Source organism: Haemaphysalis longicornis, unplaced genomic scaffold (genome assembly GCF_048455015.1).
Source record: "Haemaphysalis longicornis isolate Haplotype H1 unplaced genomic scaffold, Haemaphysalis longicornis Haplotype H1 scaffold_5, whole genome shotgun sequence".
In the NCBI taxonomy this organism is placed as follows: Eukaryota; Metazoa; Arthropoda; class Arachnida; order Ixodida; family Ixodidae; genus Haemaphysalis; species Haemaphysalis longicornis.
The window spans coordinates 40440397-40463755 of NW_027526385.1; the positions used below are offsets into that span (position 1 = coordinate 40440397).

Sequence of the window (23359 nt, forward strand, 5' to 3'; positions counted from 1 at the left end):
TGACAACGCTTACCATCAAGACTTTTAATGGGGACGTCTGTCAATGGACGTCGTTCTGGAGCAATTCAACGGTGCAAGAGATAGCTAGTTCACTTTCCCACTGCTCCCGGGAAGGGTTTGGGATAGGATCGATATGGGGGTTAATTTGGCATTCCAATACCATGTTGTACAGCGTGACAGGGACGCCGCAGTGTCTGCATAGGGGATCTAGACGATGGGGTATATAGCGTGCAGCCTCGTAGGGTGTGGGTACGTGTTCGTCTAAAGTTAACGAAGAGCAGTCTGTTGGGGTTTGATTAGTTGCTCAGAAACTGGAGGGTATCGCATTCGGCCAAGCCGGTAATGCTGTGTGATGTCCTTATACGTGAGAAGGGGTATAGTGTCCTTTCCTCTTCTTCTAACGGTGCTCAGCTCACCAAATCTCCATCGAAGATGCGCGGCGCCTGGTTTTCGCAGAGACAAGAGTGGGCTGGGGTCCAAATTATTCTTCTGTTTCTCCGAGGTGGCCGTTGAAGGACGATGCCGAGAGCAATCGTGGAAATTCTTCCTGCCGCATAATTTCTCTATGCCCCTGGGCAGTCCGTGATGATGGTGGATGCTCCGGTTTGGGCGATTGCGAGGGTGATTGCCGTCTCTTCTGCTTGCAGCGTCGTTGCCTTTGAAGGAACGACGACACAAAATAGCTGAATTGCGACTGCGTAGGCAGTATGGTGGCGCAGAGTATAGACTCAAGGCAATTACTGTACAAACCATTTGCCCGAACGTCCTAAATACGGATATAAAAGGTGCTTTCATGACAAATTTAAGGAAGTTAAGCCACCGACTTGCAGACGAACGAACTGTTCACCAAGAAAATGCGGACCGAGACATCGACCTGATCGTAGGAGTCGGGGGACTGTGGACAATAGTGGCAGAAGTTATTAGAAGCGGGCAAGAGAGAGGATTAGTCGCGGTAAAGACCTCGCTTGGGTAGACGCTGCATGTCCCTGTCAGGAAACCGGGTCCTGAGCTTCAGAGAACGACGGGAGTGACTTGCGTGCTGAGTGCTCGTGTATATCCCTAAACGACAGATCAAGACTGGGCTCTGCACAGCATCCACGTGATCGATAGATAAGCACTGCTGCTCTATCGTGTGACGTTGAATCCGTAGCAGAGTACACCAAAGAAAGTACGGGAGCAAAGCACGAGAGGGACTCAAGGGACATCCGTCTTTCAAAGACTTCACTTGGTTACCGGCAACACTCCTGGATTCACTGGTCACAGACGTATGCGATGCGCAGAAGCCTACGACTGGTGCTTGCGTAGCCAACGATCGACCGCAATATTTGCCAGACAGGCACTGATTCGCTAACCTATACACCAGCCCGGGCGTACGTGAAGGCTACCAGCACCTTCAGCACAGCAGACACTGTTTGTATGGTATTTATCTGAGCACGTATATAGGAAGAAACGTGGTTTGCAACCTCGGGGCACCGGAAGAAAGCAAGTAACCGGAAGCTACTGAGGACGAAAAAGACTATCTAGATTAGACTGGCAGGGACGTTAGCGTTTCACCAGGAACTGGGGTGCCATGGTTCGCCAAGAGCCTTTGGAAGGATATGAGTTTTTTACACATCCATTTTGTGGCAGGGAGAATGTTGCGAATTGTAGAAGATGAAGCTGCTGGCGCATACCGACACACTATCATTGTCATTGCAAATCGTTCAGTCATCGCCATTAAAGGGGTTTGATCGGGGATCCCATGGTTCCGGTCTCTGGCGGCGCAACCGCAACGAGGTAGTTGCTCCGCGTCAACGTGTGTATTTGCATAAGAAGGTGATTTCCCCAGCTATACAAAGGCTGTAGTGCCACGGTTCATTCATGTCGACATTATTTAGTGTTAAGGCAATGTTTGGATAACTGCTTGTGGAAGTAGTTGTCATTGAATATGTGGGAATGTCCTATGTAATTCAGGTAAGAATACAACGATGCCCACCACAGGTTCCCTGCGAGCCAAACCGGCAGGCAGGATCAGCTTTGGCAACGCGTGTGTGCAATCACTCCGCGGGGGCGAGATAGCACTGAAGAACTGCGTTTAATGATTGCAATGCCGCAATACAACCAGAGCTCTACTGGGCACCCCTAGCACAGGGCAAACATGGTTTCTGGCCGGCCGCTATTCGGCAAGCCATTTGGCCTAAAGGAGCCATGAAGACAAAACACAAGTATAGTTCATACAAAAGGCAGCCTCGTTAGAATCACACTGACACCAGTTTTACGTAAACTTCGCTCAAATAAGCTATATAATTAGGAAAAAAAGGAATGGCCATGCGAACCACTAGCTCATTTCCTGGAACAGAACCTATAATGTCATACCGGCCTGCTGTGCGGTTACCGGAGGCCGGCAAAAGGAAACACAAATTAGGCTGAGTTTATAAGCTTGCAGAACGAGCTATTTGTTCTTAAATTCAGGCCACATTCTTTTTAAAGCAATAAGAATGTTAGGACAAACAGTGGAAGTTGTGAAAGCACATGTAAACATAGGAGTACTGATGCGTACGGCTGTTGGTACTGGGCGCACTATGCTTGGTTTAGCTGCACAGCACTGCGGGGCTTTGGGGTTGTCTCATATGACACTGAGCGATTGACGCAAGCAACGGTGTCTTAAGTGAGCATATTTTTCGACGAGTATTCGTCGAGCGAGTAATCGAGTAATCTTCGAGTAATCGTTTCACGAAACAATTTTCTCCCAGTACAAAAACAAGCCAGGTTTAAATACAGTTAAAAACAAACCAAATGCAGAAAACGGCTTGCCACGGTATGGTGGCACCATCTAGGTTCAGTAACGTAAACAGACGCGCGAACGGCTGCAGTCGCTGCAGTAGAGTACCTCGATGCCAGCGCCGCTGTACAGTGTGGAGCCACCCTTGGAATGGTCCCGTGCGTCCCGTGCCGCTGCAGTTGGGTCATCGTGCTCAATACGTTGTTCTTTTTGTTTCCCACGAGAACCAGCAATGCAAAGCAGATAAGTTGATTCAAACTTAGCCAGTAAAACACGTTGCGGCGATAATTTTCGCGCGGTTTTGATACAATGACTTGCTTCGGCGGCGAGGTAGTGACCCAAAATGGCAGCGCTAGCGTATACGTGTCTCCACCCTCACGGCGGACGGATGAATAAAGGCACCCTAGGAAGCAGAGCAGTCGGTTCCTGTGATGTCATTGCAGACCACGAAAACACACGATTTAGCGGGAAAATCAAAATTTTAACTTAAACTGATTAATTTCGCAGTGAATAAAGCATCGTTTGTATCCGGGCAAGCGGTGGGGACGCGATAAAACACGAAATCTTTCGAATAAAAGAAACTTGCATTTTGTCTTCATGGCTCCTTTAACCAGGCGACGCCGACAGTCGGCAGCTGCCCTTTAAAGGGACACTGAAGTTAATTTGTAAAACGTTTTTTTTTTGCGTTGCCTACAATGGCTCTAATGAACACACTTTTTATCATTTATCCGGTCGAGAAAGTAGTATTTATTCATTAAGTCTGAAAGAAGAAAAAATACCACGAGATATTTGCGGTGGCCGCAATTAACAGAAAGAAAGCAAGTAGCCGGAAGAAAGCAAGTAACCGGAAGCTACGGTGGACGAAAAAGGCTATCTAGATTGGACTGGCAGGAACGTTAGCGTTTCACCAGGAACTGCGGTGCCAACATCATTCGAGATGCCATGTAATTCGTCGATGTCAAAAATTGGAATTCTTAACCTGTTTTGGTATCGGTTCTGCGAAACAACATGCTTGGCATCCGATTTTCTAGTTAGCTGGGCATTCTCGATATCTTAGGAATCCGCATAGCACGCTTGGCTATAGAATGCGTCAGATAAGCCAGCCAGCACGGCGTGGAATCGTAACGATCCCTGGCCGTGGTGTACGCAATGGTTGAACGCCTTCTGAGTCACCGGAGCCGCTCAAATGCGAGGCGCTTTGCCCCCATCTTTGGCGCTTGCCTGGCTCGTGCCCGTGTCCTAAGAGGCGTGTTCTTACCAGGGCAAGGTTCGGCTTATTCGGCACTTTGCCCGCAAGCAGTATGTGCTTTTAAGTGCAGAGCACTTTAGGCGCTAGCCTTGTCGTCCTCATAGAGTTTCTTAGTAAGTATACTAGAGAGGAAACTGCGCCTTGTAAGCCATGTTGTCGTGGGGGTTCATGGGAAGACCCTCTTTTTGGCTAGGGATCGGCATGACAATTGGATTCCTAAGCGGTTTTTGGTATTTGCTTTCTTTACTGTGCATTAACACGTTTACGAGTTACAAGGAAGCCGAAATCCTCCCTGTTCCATTGTAGCCGTGTTCGGTGAAACGGCAGGCAGTGCGTGATTGCACCTGACGTTGCATCGATCATGCCGCAGTCGAAGGACGCATGACTGAGCGGGTAATATGCCGCCATGAAATTTGTAGCCGACGAAAAGAAGAAACAAAACGTACTTCGACGAAGACAAGATACGAACACGGGGATACGACAGATACGGGCGCTTGTGTGCGTCCTAACTTGTCACCGTGCACGACTGTTTAACGCCACGTTTTCTTTTTTCTTGTTAAACTAGTTGGCGGTCGGTGCGCCGGTTCACCATGACGGCATCGTTTTAATAGGCACGCTCAAAAAACTTTTCTAACTCTTCGAGCAACTTATTATTTGCAATAATGGTAAAATTAATAATAGCAGAGTCTCTAATGTGTTTTCCCACCAAATATTACCCTTGTTCGCAACTACAACCTTGGCCTGCGGAATAGCAGGCAGAACTGTTCCGGCAAAAATACGCTTTACTTCCTTTTTCTTTAGTTTTAAAATAGCCTGTTTTTATTTTCCACTTACATAATTGCACACTATTCTTCGCGTTTTTGTGGCCCTTTGTTTTAATTTGCGGTCACTAAAACGTTTCAGTCCAAGCCAATGACGAAACTAAGGCGAGAGCAATTATAATGGCGGTCCAAGACGACACAGACGGCCTTGATGTGAGCCGCATAGACACTAGCGCCAGATTCCTCTCTAGTGTATATTGTAAGAAACTCTATGGTCGTCCTTGTTCGTTCGCTCGACCCAAGTATATAGAGCAACAAGGCGGCGTCCCTGGGTAACGCTGTTGTTCGCGGCGTACCCGAGAGGCTTCGAAAGTCAAGCGGTTTAAATAGTCATAAGCGTTCGAAACTCGTGAAATGCTGGTGCTTCTCATACATCTATCTTCCCGTTGTTTAGCGGAAAAAAAACTATAGTTACAGTCTTTGTCAACATTTTGTGGGCCACGGCGACCGTGGCCGGAGCAGGCGCGCTGTCGAGCAGGGGCGCTGCGCTTGCTGCTGTCGGCAGGTTGCGTGGCTAAAGGGCGCGAGGGGAACTTCTGCGTTTGCTTTTGTAGTGTGCCCGAGCAACAAGTGCTGCGCAAAGTGCCTGCACTGAAGCGAAGTGCGCCTGCTCTGGGAAGCCGGCCCCGCTGCACTTATCGTGCCAGCCCTACTACGAAAGGAACAGTGATAGTTGCGCTCGCTCTCTTCAGCCGCGAAACCAGCCGACAGCCGGAAGCGCAACGCCCTTGCTCGGCCGCACGCCTGCTCCGGCCACGGTCGCCGTGGCCCACAAAATTTTGACAAAGACTGTACATTTGAAGAAAAATATACGTAATTAACCGGCAGCGCCTGCATTCCTTGCACTAACACAAAAATTTTGCATCTTGTTTTTTTAGTTGTGATAAGTAGCTAGTGACCTACTTATCACCTGTAGAAACCTCATTTGCTTCAGCGTGCGACGGTTCTTTAATTAGAGGCATTTTCAATGCGGCCAGTCGCAGTTTCGGTTTCAGCGGCTGCCACGAAACCGTGGATTTTGTGTGAACAAATCTGACCACGTGACCGTCGAAGGGATATCACAGAGCAGAGCTGCCGTAGCACTGCCGAATCCGCATCACCGGCAGTTTCTGCGAATGCCCCCACGTACTGATCTCATGAGCCGCTTAATTAAAAAGCGACCGTGGACGTGACGCAGGCGCTGCGAGTGCAAATGCTACCGCGGGCAAAGAACGACGCGCGACGCTCGAAACACGCGCGCTGGTAGCAGCCGGCCGGTCTGCCTACAGGTCCGCCTACAGATGTGTTCGGCTTAGCACTGCGGCGGATATTCGATTGCCGCTCTCGTAAGCGGTGCAGATGACAATTTTTAATGCAACCCGCCATCGCATTATTAACTCCTTTCTCATATAAGCTGCCATGGTTGGGACTGCAGCGATAACAAGCTATCACTCGAGCTACCTGCGCCGGCCTGGGCCACTTCGCGGCCGTGGCTGCCGCCTGCACAGCGACCGTGCGGCTCGCTCAGTGGGCTTTTCGTGTCTCCGGCGCGTTTTCGCGTCCAATGTAAATAAAAAGTAATAGAAACAGAGTGCGTAGAATCGCTGTAGAACTTCGGTCGCGGCCAGCTGCCCGATGAGCTGACGAAATCACGGCGCCTCCGCCGCCAACGATCGGGTCGTTCGTTCTCGAGAGCAGAAGCTCCGCCCTCCGGCCCTCAGATTGGAGCGGCGAGCCGGGCGAGCCGGCGAAAAACGCCGGCAGTGCGGAAGCGGCAAACACAAACTCGTGACGTGTTTGGATGTTGTTTATTTACAAAATATCCTCGGGATGTCGATTGCGCGTGGTCCTCTGCTGGGTGCTCGGTTGCGTTTCGCACACTTTAAAATTGATTTTAAATATGTTCTAGGCTGTATTCGCCGCTGATATTTTGCAGATAATGTATATGTGTTCACACCAATCTATCTCCGAAGTTATCTCGCCTTCAAAATTTTGTGTCAGTACCCCTTTAAGGACGCCCGTTGGGTCGGCTTTTGCGATAGTAAACGCAGAGTGTGGCAGTGAAACCTCGGCGCGTGCGGGGAGAAAAGCACAAAGAGAACAGAACTCCCGCTGGCGCAGTTTCAGGCAGGGGGCGCGCGAGCAGTGCGAAGGCGGGAAATTTGAATTGCATGGGGTGGTAGCAGTAAGCGGATAACGGCGGCACAGCCAATTATGGCGAATCACTGCTCTGCACTTTGGACAGCTTTCACATTGAGCGGAACGGCTTTAATTTTTTTGTCAACACCACTCCAGCTCGTCACTGCGTTAGTGTCAGTCTGCATGTAATCTGTGAACTCCCTCGTCGAGCAATGAACGTTACAGCTCAAAATGGTGAATTCAGCATTGCAAACTTTGTGCCAAAACAAAAAAATCATCTTAGAAACACATGCGCTATCACGAATTCGAACCTGCGAATTGCACCCAATGCTCCAGACCACTCGGCCATATAAACACTTTTTTTCTTTTTCTTCTATGCTATTTAATTCAAATGTAAAGAAACATATTGTTACAAGGAAGATGGAAGTACAAGAAAGAAGACGTGGCGCGTAGCTCCGTGTTGGGGAAGCTTGCTGACGGGGATTCCACTGCGACCTCCACCCTAAGATGTTACCAGGAAGATGCAAGAACAGTTGTGTATTTCCAGGTATCTACAATAGGCGAATAGGAGAAGTCACGACAAGTCGAGCAAGCCGGCAGCGGAAAGAACGAGACCGAACGTAGTCTTCTTCCTCGTTCGCCTCATTTCTCCTGCAACATGTAACACGTTCTGGTGGAGGATGTGGTTATAATCCCTGTTTGGCCCCCACATTCACCCAGTTTCAGCCCCTGAACATCCCTCGAAGCCTTTTGGATTGCGTCGGCCTGCCCCAGCCCTGGTGGGCCATGAACGCGCCCATCCCCAGCCCCGTGTCCCCAGACGAAAGCCTGCACTGAGATCCCACGTGACGAGCTGTGACGTGACCTGACGAGACGCCATTCCCCTGCCCAGATCGCCGGTGCGTATTAGTGGCTTTGGACGTTCCATGGCGGCGCCAACGGCATAGCTGTTCCAGCTGGACTTCCGCCAGCCCAAAATCGCCGCCAGTGGCAGCAGGAATTCACACTGAATTGCCTCATCACATCTTCACCGCACCCGTCTATTCCACGCGGCATCAACCGCCACGGTCCCCGTCGGCGCGGTGGCTGTGTTACAAGAAGGAAGAATAAGACGTGGCGCGTAGCTCCACACTGGATCCCAAATGAAAAAGAAGAGTGCGTCGCACGTAGCCGGGGTCGGTGCTGTCATGGCCATGGCCACCATCATGTAAACAGAACGCTTCACTATGAACCATCATCCGCCTAATTTCTCCTGCCGCCACGTAATAATATATATATATTGTAACGGCATAATTTGGTCCAATATCTGCCGCTACGGTAGCACTATGAGTCCGGCGATGAAGCACTCGAAGATTTAAGATGTTCAAAGGTTAACTGGTTTACTTATTGACACTTCGGTTTGAAACATAGAGGCAAAACGTTACAACGGTTACATAAAAATAGGAGAAAACAGGCAATAAAGAGTACTTAACGAAACATAGTTGGCGGGAGAAGGGCTCCCGGGGTCTGGCCCCGACGACCGTCAGCTCCCCTGGTGTAGCTGCCGCCTCAATAGCCGGCGCAGCCGCGTTATATCCGCGTCAAGCGGTCCGGTACGTATTGGGGGAAAAAGTGCATTCTGGAGCGCGCGGACCGCGGGGAACAAGGCACACCCGCAGCCAACCCGCGAGATGCTTCTTAGCTCCCATCAGCTACATTTTCGAAAGGAAAAATGAGCCAATCACGAAAGACACAAAGTTCAAACTCGAAGGCGCCCGTTTCCGGCAAAAGAATTACTGTTGAGCTTAAAGTAGTGTATACAAAATGCAAAGGGAAACAACATAAAGACCGGCAAACGGCGCGTCTTTCTAGCACAAAACAAGGACACCAAGTCGCTCTCAGACAAAAAATCAAAACATCCCCCTCGCGAGGGGCACGATCAAATGCAGAGCATTTCCGCGGGGGGCGTGCCTGCAAGTCTTATGGATTACGTATTGGTTGTTGTTGTTGTAATTGTTGTCTTCCAGCGTAGACATTGTCGTTGAAGTCGATGGTGAAACGTGAAACGTGCCGTGAACCCCCTGCCGCGGCTATTACGCAACGTGGAGAGGCTACGACGCAACGTGGCGCGGCTATGACGCAACACAATCCAACACAATCCACTTTAATCCAACCCAATCCAAATCCAATCCAAGCCAAGCCAAGCCAAGCCAATCCAATCCAATCCAATCGAATCGAATCCAATCCAATGCCCTTCGCGAGAGAGTGTTATAGCGCCGAAATCGCGCCACCACATGAACGCGAACCGAACGCGGCGAGAGAGGGTGTTGCGAGCGGAGAGAAGGCGAGGAGGACGCGGGGGAGAGGGCGCAACTGTGGCCGACGGTTGAATGAGTCAAGGATATAAGGCGCGTGCGTAACCTTCCATTCTGTGTCGGCTCCGTGGAGCAGTCGGTAAAGTGCCGTGTACCTTGCGTTCCGCCCGCAGAGTCGTGGGATCGAAACCTGGCGCCGGAAGGTATTATTTCTTTATATAGTGTAGGGTGCGGACTGCGTAGTGATGCGGACTACGGACGCCAACGCGGGTGACATCGTGAGTTACTAAAATGCTCTGCATTTAAAAGACAGGCGGTCGTCTGAAGTAGACCGAGGGTTCGGAGCGCAGAGCGGCCTGCGCGGATGCAACGGGGGGTCGGAGTAACCTAAGCTGGGTCACCGGCCCTCGCAACAGCCGCGTCTCCTGGTCGGCCGACGGGCAAACGCACACGTCGGAGGCGTTTCTCGGAAAAAAGGGGGCCAGGGCACCGCCGCGTCCGAACCGTTCTCACACAAAGCACTTGGAAGCAAGAGCCTTGGCTGCGGGCACAAAACTCAAAACAACCAGAAAACATCAACAGACCTCCGCTTCGTGACTATATATATATATATATATATATATATATATATATATATATTGTAACAGAGATAGTGGCCGTTAGCAGGCGCCCCAGTGTGGCCAAAGGGGTGTGTGCTCAACTGAGACCGAGGCTGACTGTCAGGTGGCGTCAATCCCCCAACTGGGTCTATGTGCAAGGCTCAGTCATCGGAGCAGCCCCATCGAGAACGATCTTGCTGAGAGACCTGCGCGTGGACTCCCGAGCTAGCTTGGCCTCTGGTACAACCAGCCCCCGTTACCACGCTCTAGCCGTTTGCTAATAAACCCCATTATAATATATATATATATATATATATATATATATATATATATATATATATATATATATATATATATATATATATATATATATATATATATATATATATATATATATATATATATATACAGAAAGATAGGGCAGCAGTCTACAACGCCAAAGGAGGCATAGGGGTGTGGTTAGGCTCTTTTCTTTTTCACTATGGTTAATGAAGTAAACATTTTTTTAATATACAGAAGAAAGAAAGAAAAAAGAAAAACACGCGCCCAGAGTGGGGACCGAACCCACGCCTTTCGATTACATGTCGAATGCCTTACCAATTCGGCTATCTGGGCGACTGTGTTCTCCTTCACTTTCTATGCTATTTATTTTTACTAGAGGTGTATCTGACGCTTGAGGGTGGTAGCCAGCGCCACTCTGACTACATGCCTCCTTTGGCGTTGTAGACTGCTGCCCTATCTTTCTGTATTTCCTCAACGAGCCCCTCATTTCCTTACTATATTATTCTGCGAAAGCCTAGCGAGGGTCTCGGTTCTGGCAGCCTTGATGCCTAGGTAGCATAAGAGGGCTTCCCGCCAGTTACCCGCTCATGACAGGCTGTAGACGCTCGAGTCACGCCCCGGGGGTTGAAAAGAAGGTCCCCTTCTCCCCGTGTAGTCAGAGTGGCGCTGGCTACCACCCTCAAGCGTCAGATACACCTCTAGTAAAAATAAATAGCATAGAAAGTGAAGGAGAACACAGTCGCCCAGATAGCCGAATTGGTAAGGCATTCGACATGTAATCGAAAGGCGTGGGTTCGGTCCCCACTCTGGGCGCGTGTTTTTCTTTCTTTCTTTCTTTCTTCTGTATATTAAAAAATGTTTACTTCATTAACCGTAGTGAAAAAGAAAAGAGCCTAACCACACCCCTATGCCTCCTTTGGCGTTGTAGACTGCTGCCCTATCTTTCTGTATTTCCTCAACGAGCCCCTCATTTCCTTACTATATATATATATATATATATATATATATATATATATATATATATAGCGAATCAGAAAATGGGAAATTTCCTTACTATATATATATATATATATATATATATAGCGAATCAGAAAATGGGAAATGAGGGGCTCCGTGAAATAAGACAGAAAATAAGGGTTGGCAGTCAAGAAAACCTCGGAAAGCAAAGGGGAGGTTGTGGTGGGTCATAGAAAGAGATGAAGAATTTTTTGAGTCGAAAAGAAAGTGGTGAAAAAATGCCCGCCGGGTGGGATCCGAACCCACGACCTCCAGAATACCGGTCTGTATATATATATATATATACAAGAACTGTTTACAAATCTTAGCACTTAATATACAAGGTGAAACGGATAACCCGTAGTTCGGCTAACAAAACATCGACAACAATTCCCGATAGTAAAGGGACAGGGATACTGGTGCAGAACAGGGTAAAAAATAGGTCTGATATCGTTTTGGTCATAGTAGCCTTATAGCTTAATTATCAATTGACTAAAGTGCAACTTGGACGATACTATGGGCTCAGCATTTCTGTCCAACTTGTGGGTTTTCCCTAAACTCTGTAGAGCCTCATCAAAAAAAAAAAAACAGGTCATAAGGCACGTCATCGCAGAGAGCGGCTAGGAACCTCACACCATGATGTGTTAATCCAAAGTATTTTTGGAGGGTCTGTTGACGCACATTTCAGAACAATACAGCCTCCTTTCAGTAAATGAAACAATGCTAAACTGTTTCTGGAGGATCACAAACTCTAGAGTTAACGGAAGACACAAAAATGTAGCTACTGCGCAGCCACGTTTTAACAAACAAGGCTTCCTTATGTATCTTTAAAAAGAGAGATTTTGTACGAACTAAAACAGGTATTTTACGAACTGGCTTAAGGTCATCATGACCAGCTAAACCTTAGTAAAGGGAAATGTAGAGGGGCGCAGGAAATGGCATCCATATTAAATATCTGTAGTGTTTTGCGCGAGACAGCAAACAAACAGTCTGGAGAAAAAGGAGCCAGTAAACGTCTGACAAAAGAACACACCTCACGCCTAGATCCCCGCAAACACGGCCGTGAGGAAAATTTAAAATAAATATTAATACCAGGTATAACACCCACAAGATTCACTTGACCAAAGGTTCTAATATTATTAAGGGATGGGACAAGTCACAAACCAAACACGCGACTAGTTGCCTCACATAGAGATGCGCCAGCCAGAGTCCTCCAGCACAGATAGGTAACAACAGATTATCATACGCTCCATAGAATACAACCACACAAAGGTCACGAAGGTCCTGTCAAAAGAGGAGCCGCACGCAGTGCAAAATTTGTAAAACATTTAGCAATTTTGTAGCGAGAAAAATGTTGCACGCTTTAGTTCTTCGGAAAATAAAAAAAAATTATGCGGCATAAACTCTCAGCTTAACGACAGAGTGTTTTCCCGTGTTCCCGCCTGTATCTTGTGGTATTCTTATAGCAAACCATTGGTACTCCAATGCATTTTGGTGGCCGACATGACAATTCAATGCGTGCATATCGGAAATGGGTGAGTGCCCATAAGCCAAACCAAAGGCCAGAACTCTTAGTAAATTTAATTCTAGCGCCTAAAACGAACAGAACGCAGTCGGTAAGGGAAATAGTATGTATCATATACCTGTTCAGGTTCTTATTTTCAGAATTGCCAGAAGCTTAGATGACTATTTTTTTGTAACGCTCGTCCCGTAAGCGTCCCTCAAATTCCCACAAATATCTTATCTCTAGCGACTGAATTCTTTAAGCAGAAAACGATCGCAAATGTATTGTCGTTCTGATGAGTGGCTGTGCTAGTTCAACCAGCGCAAAATGTGCTTCCCGCGCCTTGCAGTGGTGTTTACGCTTCACAATAAAAGTTTCGTTTGATTTTGATTTCTTAGTACCTCTTTTAACTTCGCTGACTCTTCACCAGTCTTTAACTGGCCTTAGATTTTTCTACTCGTCTACCAGGCAGTGAAGCATCGCCTGTGCGTGTGTGTGGAGGTACTTGAATTTCACACACTTTATTAAGATTGATACAGCCTACACACATTCTTGCAGGCCCAAATCGTGTCGTGGCTTGTTCGCTATGTTCGCTGTTAGAACATGTCTTCGCGAGGTTGCGGGGTGTCGGGGTTTACCTCATCGGACCAGGATTGAGGGAAGGTTTATATGCAGGTGGTTTTACATGGTCTGCGTACAGTGTCGAGTTCCAAACAATGGGCCTGCACGGCCTGAAATAGGGCTTCAGGTCCTCCTACGGGGTCTCTGGCTGTCATTGCCCGAACCAATCACAGCACAGTCACCATGTAACCAGGGCATCTGTGATTGTACCCTCCGGGGCCGTTTACTGGGAACACACAAACCAACCCCAGAGCAGGCTCCGTGTCTCTAGGCCGTTGGTCTGGGGTTCTCCGGGGTCTGCAAAAGTGGGTCCACGCTCCGGTCACGGCGAGGGACGTGGAGGGAGTAGTTTGGGCATTTCGCCGGCGTTCGACCCCGTGCTCCCTGGAAAGACACCATGGCTTTTCAAAGGCTCTCCGAACGCGGGAATGGTTGCTGGGCGCTTTGGGATGATTCCACGAGCCGTACAAAATACACTTGCCGTGGAGTACGTGAGACTCCGATGTTTTGTGTCCGGTCTCGGTATCTACAAATGGTGCAGGCCGTGAAGCTGGTGTCTGGAATGTTGCAGGCTACCGTGCAGCAGCAGATTTTTAGTTCGGCAAAGGGCGTGGCATCATTGTACCATACGTCGAACTGCTTTCGGAGTGTTGCTTTGGTGGTTCCGAAGTTACACCCCGTGACATTTTCTGTGGATCAGGGGGCACCCAAGAAGGATGTGTTCCAATCGTAATGATATATCTAGGCAGTTGAGCTGTTAAGGTACTCGAGCATTTCATGATGGTAAGTTTCGTAACATTAAACATGTTTTTCTAATTAAAGGCGTGCCCAAGGTTCTCGATTAGGGGGAATTGCGAAGTTTTACCGCAGCGCACCTCTGGCAACTCCTGACCTAAAATGATCTTGTGGGGCGGCCGTCCCCCCTGCCCTTTCTGTGCGTGCGCGTAGGTTTCTAACTCAATGATTGATAATACTTGGAACACGCTAACGTACGCAAAAAGTAACAGGTAAGGTCACCATAAAAAGGTTGGGTTATGCTGCAGTTTTCCGCTACACAAATATTTAGTCGTAATTTTTCGCTGAACGTTTCACAAGAAACATCCGCGGAACAACTGGGTATTTTTTCTTTGGACGCCGACACTGTGCTTTTGGGGTGTTCAGGAGTAATATATGTTTTTCCATTCCGGGCCTAGACATTCATCGAGCAGTTATTATCCAATTGTCCACTGCAAATGCAATAGAGTTTTACTCAAATTATGCCCTATTGTGTTAAATTTGTATTGCTTGCTATCAACTATCCTTTCAGATATACTTCAATGAGAGAAGGCGCGCAACTACGGTGGAGTATAAAAAGAACGGAAAGCTCATAAACGTTACAGCCGGACGTGAAGTGATTGTTTCAGCGGGCGCGATTGGTTCTCCGAAGCTACTTATGCTTTCTGGAATCGGACCCAGAAATGACCTTGAGAGACTTCAGGTATGTCGAATCACTTTAATAAGAGAAGCTTTCCTCTCCACGTGGTACTGCCACTGGCATAAAAACAAAGTTAAGAAAAAACTAGCGCACGCTAGTTCCATAGAAGAAACGGCGAACACATCACCAATACCTAAATAACAAAGGAATTGACAATAAGAGGATATAAGGGTATGTACAAGGCTTTCCGCAGGAGTTTTAATAAAAAAATACGCTAGCGTCAGAGACAAATATCAGCAAAGCGAGAGAAATTTCAGACAGACACCCAGAAATCACCGGGCGCTTCTAACCAGGTAGTTGATTAGACGTAGTTAGTAATTGTAAATGTAGTGGACAACTTGTCAGTGCCGACACAAAGCACAAGAAAAATCAGAGTTTTTCAGCCATGTTGAGAGGTAAGTCCAGCGAATATGGTGCTAAGGTGGGATTTTCTATGCTGGGGTTTAGCTATATTGGGGGTTTACTATGTTTAATTATACGGCCAGTGGCGCGTCTTTACGTCGCAGACTAAAGACTCGCACGACTGTTAGGTGGAAACAATGATATTTTCTTACAGTGCGGCTACGGCTATCACGGCGCAGGCTGTAGTGCGGCGCACAGCTGTCTACAGAAGAGCCAGTGGCATTGCGGAATGTTAGCGGGGAGAGAGATGCCGCGCGTGACGAGGAGTAGACACGACTAGGGAAAGAGGTGGAAGCGGTAGACGTCGAACTAACCGGTGTGTTCTGAAGCGTTGAAGACGAAGATATGTTTGCGCAAACCTGGCACGGGCTCTTTCATGGCCTCCATCTAAAGAGTGTAAATGGATCGTTCATAATGATAAAGATGATAGTCTTTCTTATTGTCCTGAAACGCAGAAATTTTGGTCTGTCTGTCTGTCTGTCTGTCTGTCTGTCTGTCTGTCTGCCTGCCTGCCTGTCTGTCTGTCATTCGAAACAGCCAGCCGGCCAAAGTGAAGCAGAAGCTGCGCAATAGTTTTATATACCCACAGCCAAATCTAAACGTCTGCATCCTATGGAAAGTTTAATACTTGTCAGCATTGTCGAACAACATATTCCTCAAATATGACGCATAAAATCAACACATAAGTGATATTTGCAGTGTTTCTTTATTACAAAAACTGGCTCCAATCCATGCTATAAAGGTGATTGGAAAGCAAAGCTTTAAACGACACCCACAACAATTGCCCGTGCGATGTTACTTGAATTCACGCACCTCGCTCTACAAAGAGTGAAACCAGAGATCCTGCTAGCCGTTACTTGGAATTCGCGGGGCAGCATCTCGAACGCAGCAGCGTCGGCCACGGCCGTGCTGAAGCGCCAGAGGCCACCGCTGTAGCCTGGCCGTGCGTCGGCAGAAAAAAAACGGAGAGGAGCGTCTTTCGAAGGGTGAGACACCGTAACCTAGCCATTCTGATGTGCTATCCCGGGGCTACACCACCGCGCGACACAAGCGCAGGCACCTAAACAATTCGGCATGTGAGCTTAGTGATTCAGATTTAGGCTGATTAAAACTACTTAGTTTAGTATGTTTGAAAATTGCGAGAAAGCGGAGGGAACCTTTATGGTCGTTTATTATCAGAACCATATGATCCTTTCGCCTTTAGTAATACCTCTTAAAACACAACCGAATTAATATTCAAAAATTCAGAAAACGGAGTCCCATTCGTAGCTAGCAGTGCGCAAAAGTTAGCGTTTCTCTAGCGGCCAAATGCCTCTATGTGTTCTCTATATTTTGTTTTCCCGCCTTGCAAACCAATTCTTAGCGTATCTTTGCCGTACGACAACTTAATTCCGTTGGGTCTGTGTTAAGCAGGAGAGGTGTGAGCGCAGCGAATCTCATAGACAATGTTGCTGGGGTTATTGAAAACAAAAAAAATTAGTCGATGTAAAATAATTTAGTTATAAAAGAAACCAAGTGTACAAACAACAGATTCATAACTTTTGACGCAGGGCTCTCTTGGGTCTACATGACGATATCACTTGCTGTTATTTTTTAATGAGTTGAATTACAGTACACCAAAGAGATACGCGGATGCCTTGCCCCTGACTGTGTGTCTTTCGATAACTCGATTTAACCACTTGCGGCTGTGCCAAGAAGTGGACCGCGCGCTTGCTTGCTTCGCCGAAAATAAACAGCAACAATGGCTCCTACTTGTCCCCACTATTCAACGCAAAAGAAACCTCAGCAACACTTGAGGTATAATATCTAGGTAAACGAGGATACCATCGTCATCTCAATTTGAATCACACGTTGGATTGGTTTTTGCGATAACATTAAAAAAAATTCTGTTAAAAATGGTGTGAGAGAGACGCCATTTAAATGAAAACACAGAAACAAAATATGCCTATTCTAACTGGCCGAAGAAGAGCAAAAAACAAACGACGATGAAAAAGACACGTGCTGGGAGCACTGCGAACTCGAAGAAATTCAAGTAAGTTGCATCAATCTATATTCCTTTCATCAGGAAAGGGGTGCGATAGGGTGGGAAGCGCACGAGAATTGGAAGCAGCAGAGAGAAGCAATCACGTGGCAGGGGCTGCCGATGAAGCTGTTATATTTTAGGATTTACAGCGAAGCAAGGAGTTATACGGCAAATTTCTTCAAAATACGACAACAAAATTCCTCGTGAATAAAACCCACTTTCGTGTTTTCTACACATACCGCTTAGCGGAGTTGCAGTGTAGTACAATCAAAGCTGTCATTTATTGATATCACAGACTTAAAGACAAACATGGATTTCAAAGGAAAAATTAAAGCCAGTATTTACAGAGATGAATGCCTATGCTTTTCACAGATACCACTCATGGCCGATCTTCCTGTTGGCGATGGTCTTCAGGATCATGTTATCTTTCTGGGACTCGTGGTGAAGACAGCTTCTGACCTAATCGGCTTCTCGGACCTTCTTACCAATAAAAGTAAAATGCAGTATAAAGAAAATCACACAGGTATTTGACATTATTGATTTCCACTGTTACTGAAGTTCGTAGCGTCTTGAAAGGTCTATAGCAATGCACCTGGTGTATATAAAGTAGTATTTCACCAACTCAAGCAATCACCCTAGATTTTCTCCACAACGCATATTTGATATTATTTACCCTTTCCTGAATGACATACCTAGCGCTCTAGACCACTCGGCCACGGGCGAGAGAAAAATGTTACGGTATGTGCCCCCCGGGCAACTTTTTATTTTTCTCTTTCTTAGTAGGCCACTGGCCCTTCCGCTAAGGAATTCTAATCCCGAAACTTCTACAGCGCTTTAATCCCCTGCCATGTATTTAAAAGCCAACTCAGAAGGCACAAGCGCATTCGCGTTCGCACAGACGCCGAGGACCCAGCTCAGTCTCCGCCGCGTGACGAAAATAAGCTGCGTGTTTAGAGAACAACGTTACGGTATGTGCCCCCGGGCAACTATTTATTTTGCTCTTTCTTAGTAGGCCACTGGCCCCTCCGCGAAGGAATTCTAATCCGGAAACTTCTACAGTGTGTTAATCCCCTGGCATGTATTTAAAAGCCAACTCAGAAGGCACAAGCGCATTCGCGTTCGCACAGACGCCCAGGACTCAGCTCAGTCTCCGCCGCGTGAAGAAAATACGCTGCGTGTTTTGTTACAATATGTGCCCCGGGGAACTTTTGATTTTCCGCTGCACCGCCGTGCGTTACAGCGGTGGCGTAGAGGTAGAGAGTAGAGGTATAGTATCCGCCTCGCGTGTAGAAAGACTGTGGTTCGAATCCCTGTGCCGGACAATTCCCACAAAAAAAAGCCCAATTATGGAATTGCAGTTGGTGCTTCCAGTGCGGCCTGACCCGGCGACCATTGCTGGTAAAGCACTCCCTCACCACAGCAGTATTGGCCACCCTGGTGTAGTAACGGCAACAACCTCCCATGAATACGCCAATAACCCACGGCCCTCAGTCTCCAGTGGCTGCGAAGCAACTGACCACTGCGGCGGTCAGACCTGTGACACACCAGGGGGTGCTAAGAATACCTGGACCCGGACAGGGAGCCATTGGAATCTGAACTTGCAACGCTTAACACGAGGACCTTATCTAGTGAAGCGAGTCTAGAGGTGTTGTTCGAGGTATTAAAGGGCATCAAATGGGATGTCATAGGGATTAGTGAGGTTAGGTGAACAGGTGAAGCCTTTAGGGTGCTGTAAAAAGGACACGTTCTATGTTACCGTGGTCTAGAGGACAGAGGAGAACTGGGCGTGGGATTTCTAGTCAATAATTCCATAGCTGGCAGTATAGAAGAATACTATAGCCTTAAAGAATGGGCAGCAGGTCTTGTAATTAGGCTCAATAAGAGGTACAAGCTCAAGGTGGTACAGGGCTATGCCCCACATCCAGCCATGACGACCAGGTAGTGGAACGCTTCTATGAAGATGTGGAATCGGCAATGGCTAAACTAAAAACACAGTATACCGTAGTTATGGGAGATTTCAATACTTAAATAGGCAAGCATCAGGCTGGAGACAAGGCAGTTGGGAACTATGGTCTGGGCTGTAGAAATAGCAGGGGGGACCTACTAGTTGAGTTTACTGAACGGAATAACCTACACATAATGAATACCTTCATTTGTAATTCGGAGAGCCGGAAGTGTACGTGGAGGAGCCCGAATGGGGAAGATAAAAATGAAATAGACTTCATATTATGCGATAACCCTAGCGTCATGAAGGATGTGAAAGTGCTCGGAAGGGTAAGGTGTAGTGACCATCGAATGATAAGATCTCGAATTAAGCTAGATTTGAGTAGGGACCGTAGCAAGCTAGTACAAAAGAAGCCGATTAATGAGCCAACAGTAAGGCTTAAAGTAGAAGAATTCAGAATCGCGCTGCAGAACCGATACTCCGCTGTTACCGAGGAAGCCGAGCTTACAACACAGGAAGCCAGCGACAACCTTACACGCATTATCACGGAGTGTGCAGTAGAAGTCGGGGGCACGATGGCTAGACAGGATACTGGTAAACTTTCCCAGGAGACGAAAGATCTAATTAGGAAACGGCAAACCATGACAATGCCAGCTGACAGAATAGAACTAGCGGAGCTTTGGAAGTTAATGAATAAGTGTAAGACAGCTGACATACGGAAGTATATGGAGAGGATCGAATACGCTGTAAAGAACGGAGGTAGCCTAAAAGCAGTAAAGAGGCGTCTTGGCGTGAGGAGAAATCATATGTATTCACTTAAAGATAAGGAAGGCAATGGCATCACAAATAGGGATAGCATAGTCACAGTGGCCGAGGAGTTCTATAGGGATCTGTACAGTTGCTGGGACATGCAGGATAAAGCCGAACGAGAAAGTAGTTCAGAGGAGATAGACATCCCACCAGTAACGACCGAAGAAGTAAGGAAGGCTTTAAAAGAAATAAAAGGGGGCAAAGCCCCTGGTGAGGATCAGATAACAGCAGACCTCTTGAAGGATGGCGGAGAAATTGTACTTGAAAAACTGGCAAACCTGTATACGCAATGCCTAATTACCGCAAGCGTACCGGAATCTTGGAAGAACGTGAACAGCATCCTAATCCATAAGAAAGGTGACATGAAAGACGTGAAAAATGACAGGCCGATCAGCTACTGTCAGTCGTCTACAAGGTACTTACCAAGGTAATCGCTAACAGAATTTCTGCAACCTTAGATTTCAGACAACCTAGAGAACAAGCAGGGTTCCGTAAAGGTTATTCAACAATGGACCATATTCACACGATCACTCCGGTGATAGAGAAGTGCGCTGAGTATTCTGAACCCCTATATATAGCCTTCATAGATTATGAGAAAGCATTTGACTCGGTCGAAACCCTAGCAGGTATTCAGGCATTACGGAACCAGGGGGTAGATGAGCATTATGTAAAAATACTAGAGAATATCTACAATGGGTCCACAGCTACCATCATCCTCCATAAGGAGAGCAGTAAAATACCTATAAGGAAGGGCGTCAGACAAAGAGACAATGGGTCCCTAGCTACCATGATCCTCCATAAGGAGAGATTAAAATACCTATAAGGAAGGGCATCAGACAAGGAGACACAATCTCTCCAATGTTATTCACAGCATGTTTACAAGAAGTATTCAGAACGTTGGATTCGGAACAGGTGGGAGTAAGGGTTAATGGAGAATACCTCAGTAACCTCAGATTTGCTGATGACATTACCTTGCTAAGTAAGTCGGGGGACGAATTGCAAAGCATGCTTTCCACACTAGACGAACGGAGTAGAACCGTGGGCCTGAATATAATATGCAGAAAACAAAAGTAATGATCAATAACCTCAGGACAGCACAACAGTTTGGGATAGGGGACGAGGTAGTGGAAGTGGTAAAAGAATATATCTCCTTAGGCCAAGTTGTGACCTCGGATCCCAAATATGAGGCAGAGATAATTAGAAGGATCAGAATGGGGTGGAGTGCATACGGCAGACAGTCTCAGATAATGAATAGCAGCCTACCATTGTCCCTGAAGAAGAAAGTGTATGACAGCTGCATCTTACCGGTACTCACCTACGGGGCAGAAACTTGGAGGCTCACTAAGAGGGTTCAACTTAAATTGAGAACGACTCAGAGGGCAATGGAGCGGAAAATGATAGGTGTAACATTAAGGGACAAGAAGAGAGCGGAGTGGGTCGGGGAACAAACGCGTGTTAAGGACACAGTAGAAATTAAGAAGAAATGAACGTGGGCAGGGCATGTGATGCGAAGGCAAGATAACCGTTGGTCATTAATGGTAACAGAGTGCATCCTTAGGGAAGGCAAGCGTAGCAGGGGGCGGCAGAAAGTTAGATGGGCGGATGAGATCAAGAAGTTTGCAGGGATAAATTGGTCACAGTTGGCACGGGACCGGGGTAATTGGAGAATAATGGGAGAGGCCTTTGCCCTGCAGTGGGCGTAGATAGGCTGGTGATGATAATGATGATGACCCTTTCCTTATTCATTATTGTCACACAACATTGTATGTTAAGCACGTTATGTTATTGTGGAAGTTGGTGTTGCAACTTTAAGAAGAAAAACTGTGCGTACAGGTCAAAATCCAGCCGTAGGAGACACGAGACAACAAGACAACACGGGCGCAGGTCCTGCGCCGGTGTTGTGAGCAGTCTGCCCAAATGAAAAATCCACTGCGGGTACTTTCCGGGTTCGGGTTACTTTATTTCGTTCCGGCTTAGTTTAGGTTCATCTAATCACTACAGGAATCGCATTGCTAACCGGTTCGCAAGCTTTAACCCGTGAAGGAACCGGTTCTGGGAATACAGTTATCACTGAGGTGCGAAATATGTTCTGTACTTTAAATCTAGTATAAAAACTATATACAGATTACCGATAAAATTCGTTCAGTTTAAAATACAACAGTAAGCAATAAGGCCCGATACTAAGGAGAGCAGATGAAAAGGTGACAGTTCACCAGCTACTTTCCAACACAACACTCAAGTTGTCCCAGGAACTACTTTTAAAGAACCAGCAAGGAGCACGCTGTTTGTGGAATATAGTTTCTCCTGCTTCCTTCTTTACTGCGACCCAGTATACCTCTATCAGCCAAGGGTTCTTAACAAATAAACGAAATTACTGGCACCGCCAGAAATCGAACCATCGTCTCCATAGAATAACGGAGCGACAACCGTCGTCTTACCTATTAAGCAGCGCCCACACGAGGAGATTGGAAGACAGATGGTCCGCTCAGTGAGTACAGCGGTGGGTCTACCACCTGCGCTCATTCAAAGCCGTCATGTGAAGTGCAAACCGCACAATGTATGATAACGGCGTTCACGTGGTTTGGCTTAACGGCGAAGGGAACAGCGTATGGCGAAGGGGAGGGCGCGGAGGGCGTTTATTTACGGCGACGCATGAAACAAGAGTGAGGGTGAGGCAGTGAGAGAGATGACGCCATAACCACGCGGGCCGCCCTCTTCCTCGCCCTACGCCAGACGCTCCTCTCCGTTTTCTGTCTGCCATCGCTGCTGTGTTCGGTCTGCTCTAGTTTAACTCTTTGTAGAGCCACGTGTGTGAATTCAAGTGATACCCGCCGCGGTGGCTCAGTGGCTAAGGCGTTGCGCTGCTGAGCACGAGGTCGCGGGTTCGATTCCCGGCTGCGGCGGCCGCTTTTCTGATGGAGGCGAAAAGCAAAAACGCCCGTGTGTTCGAGAGTTCGGCGCACGTTAAAGATCCCCAGGTGGTCAAAATTAATCCGGAGCCCTCCACTACGGCGCACCTCATCGCCTGCGTTGCGTCGGCGCGTTAAACCCCACAATCAATCAATCAATTCAAGTGATGTCACATGGGTACTTGTGGTGGGTGTCGTTTACAGCTTCGCAGTCCAACCACTTTCACAGCGTAGATTGTAGCAATTTTTTTGTTATGTCGCGATAGCCCAGGGAGAGCCGGGGCGGAACGTGACCGAATGCTTCCGCGCCGTGAACCCAAACTCGGGCACCCGTGTATTTCTGTCTGGTGGCTCGCACCGCACTAGCGGCGCGTGGTTAGCACTCATGCATGGTGGCGCGGCCCCAGTGCCATCGCTTTTGGGGATTGCCCGTGCGCCACCACATAGACCCCTCCCTTTGTGGCGGCGTCTTGGTGAGTCCTCGTTGCAGGTATGTGTCCGTAGTCACAATAAGTTCCGTGGGCAGTCCACGGGGAAACCAGAGTTAGCAA

General features: G+C 47.6%; 1 protein-coding gene across 1 annotated transcript in view; it reads left to right on the top strand.

The window, feature by feature from the left end:
• LOC144138090 (4-pyridoxate dehydrogenase-like) overlaps nt 1-23359 on the top strand; it is a 156844-nt gene that overhangs the window by 43889 nt on the left and 89596 nt on the right. Inside the window, exons 6-7 of the mRNA XM_077670182.1 lie at nt 14552-14722; nt 17517-17667. Coding sequence (XP_077526308.1) covers nt 14552-14722; nt 17517-17667 — 322 coding nt within the window. The remainder of the gene's footprint in view (nt 1-14551; nt 14723-17516; nt 17668-23359) is intronic.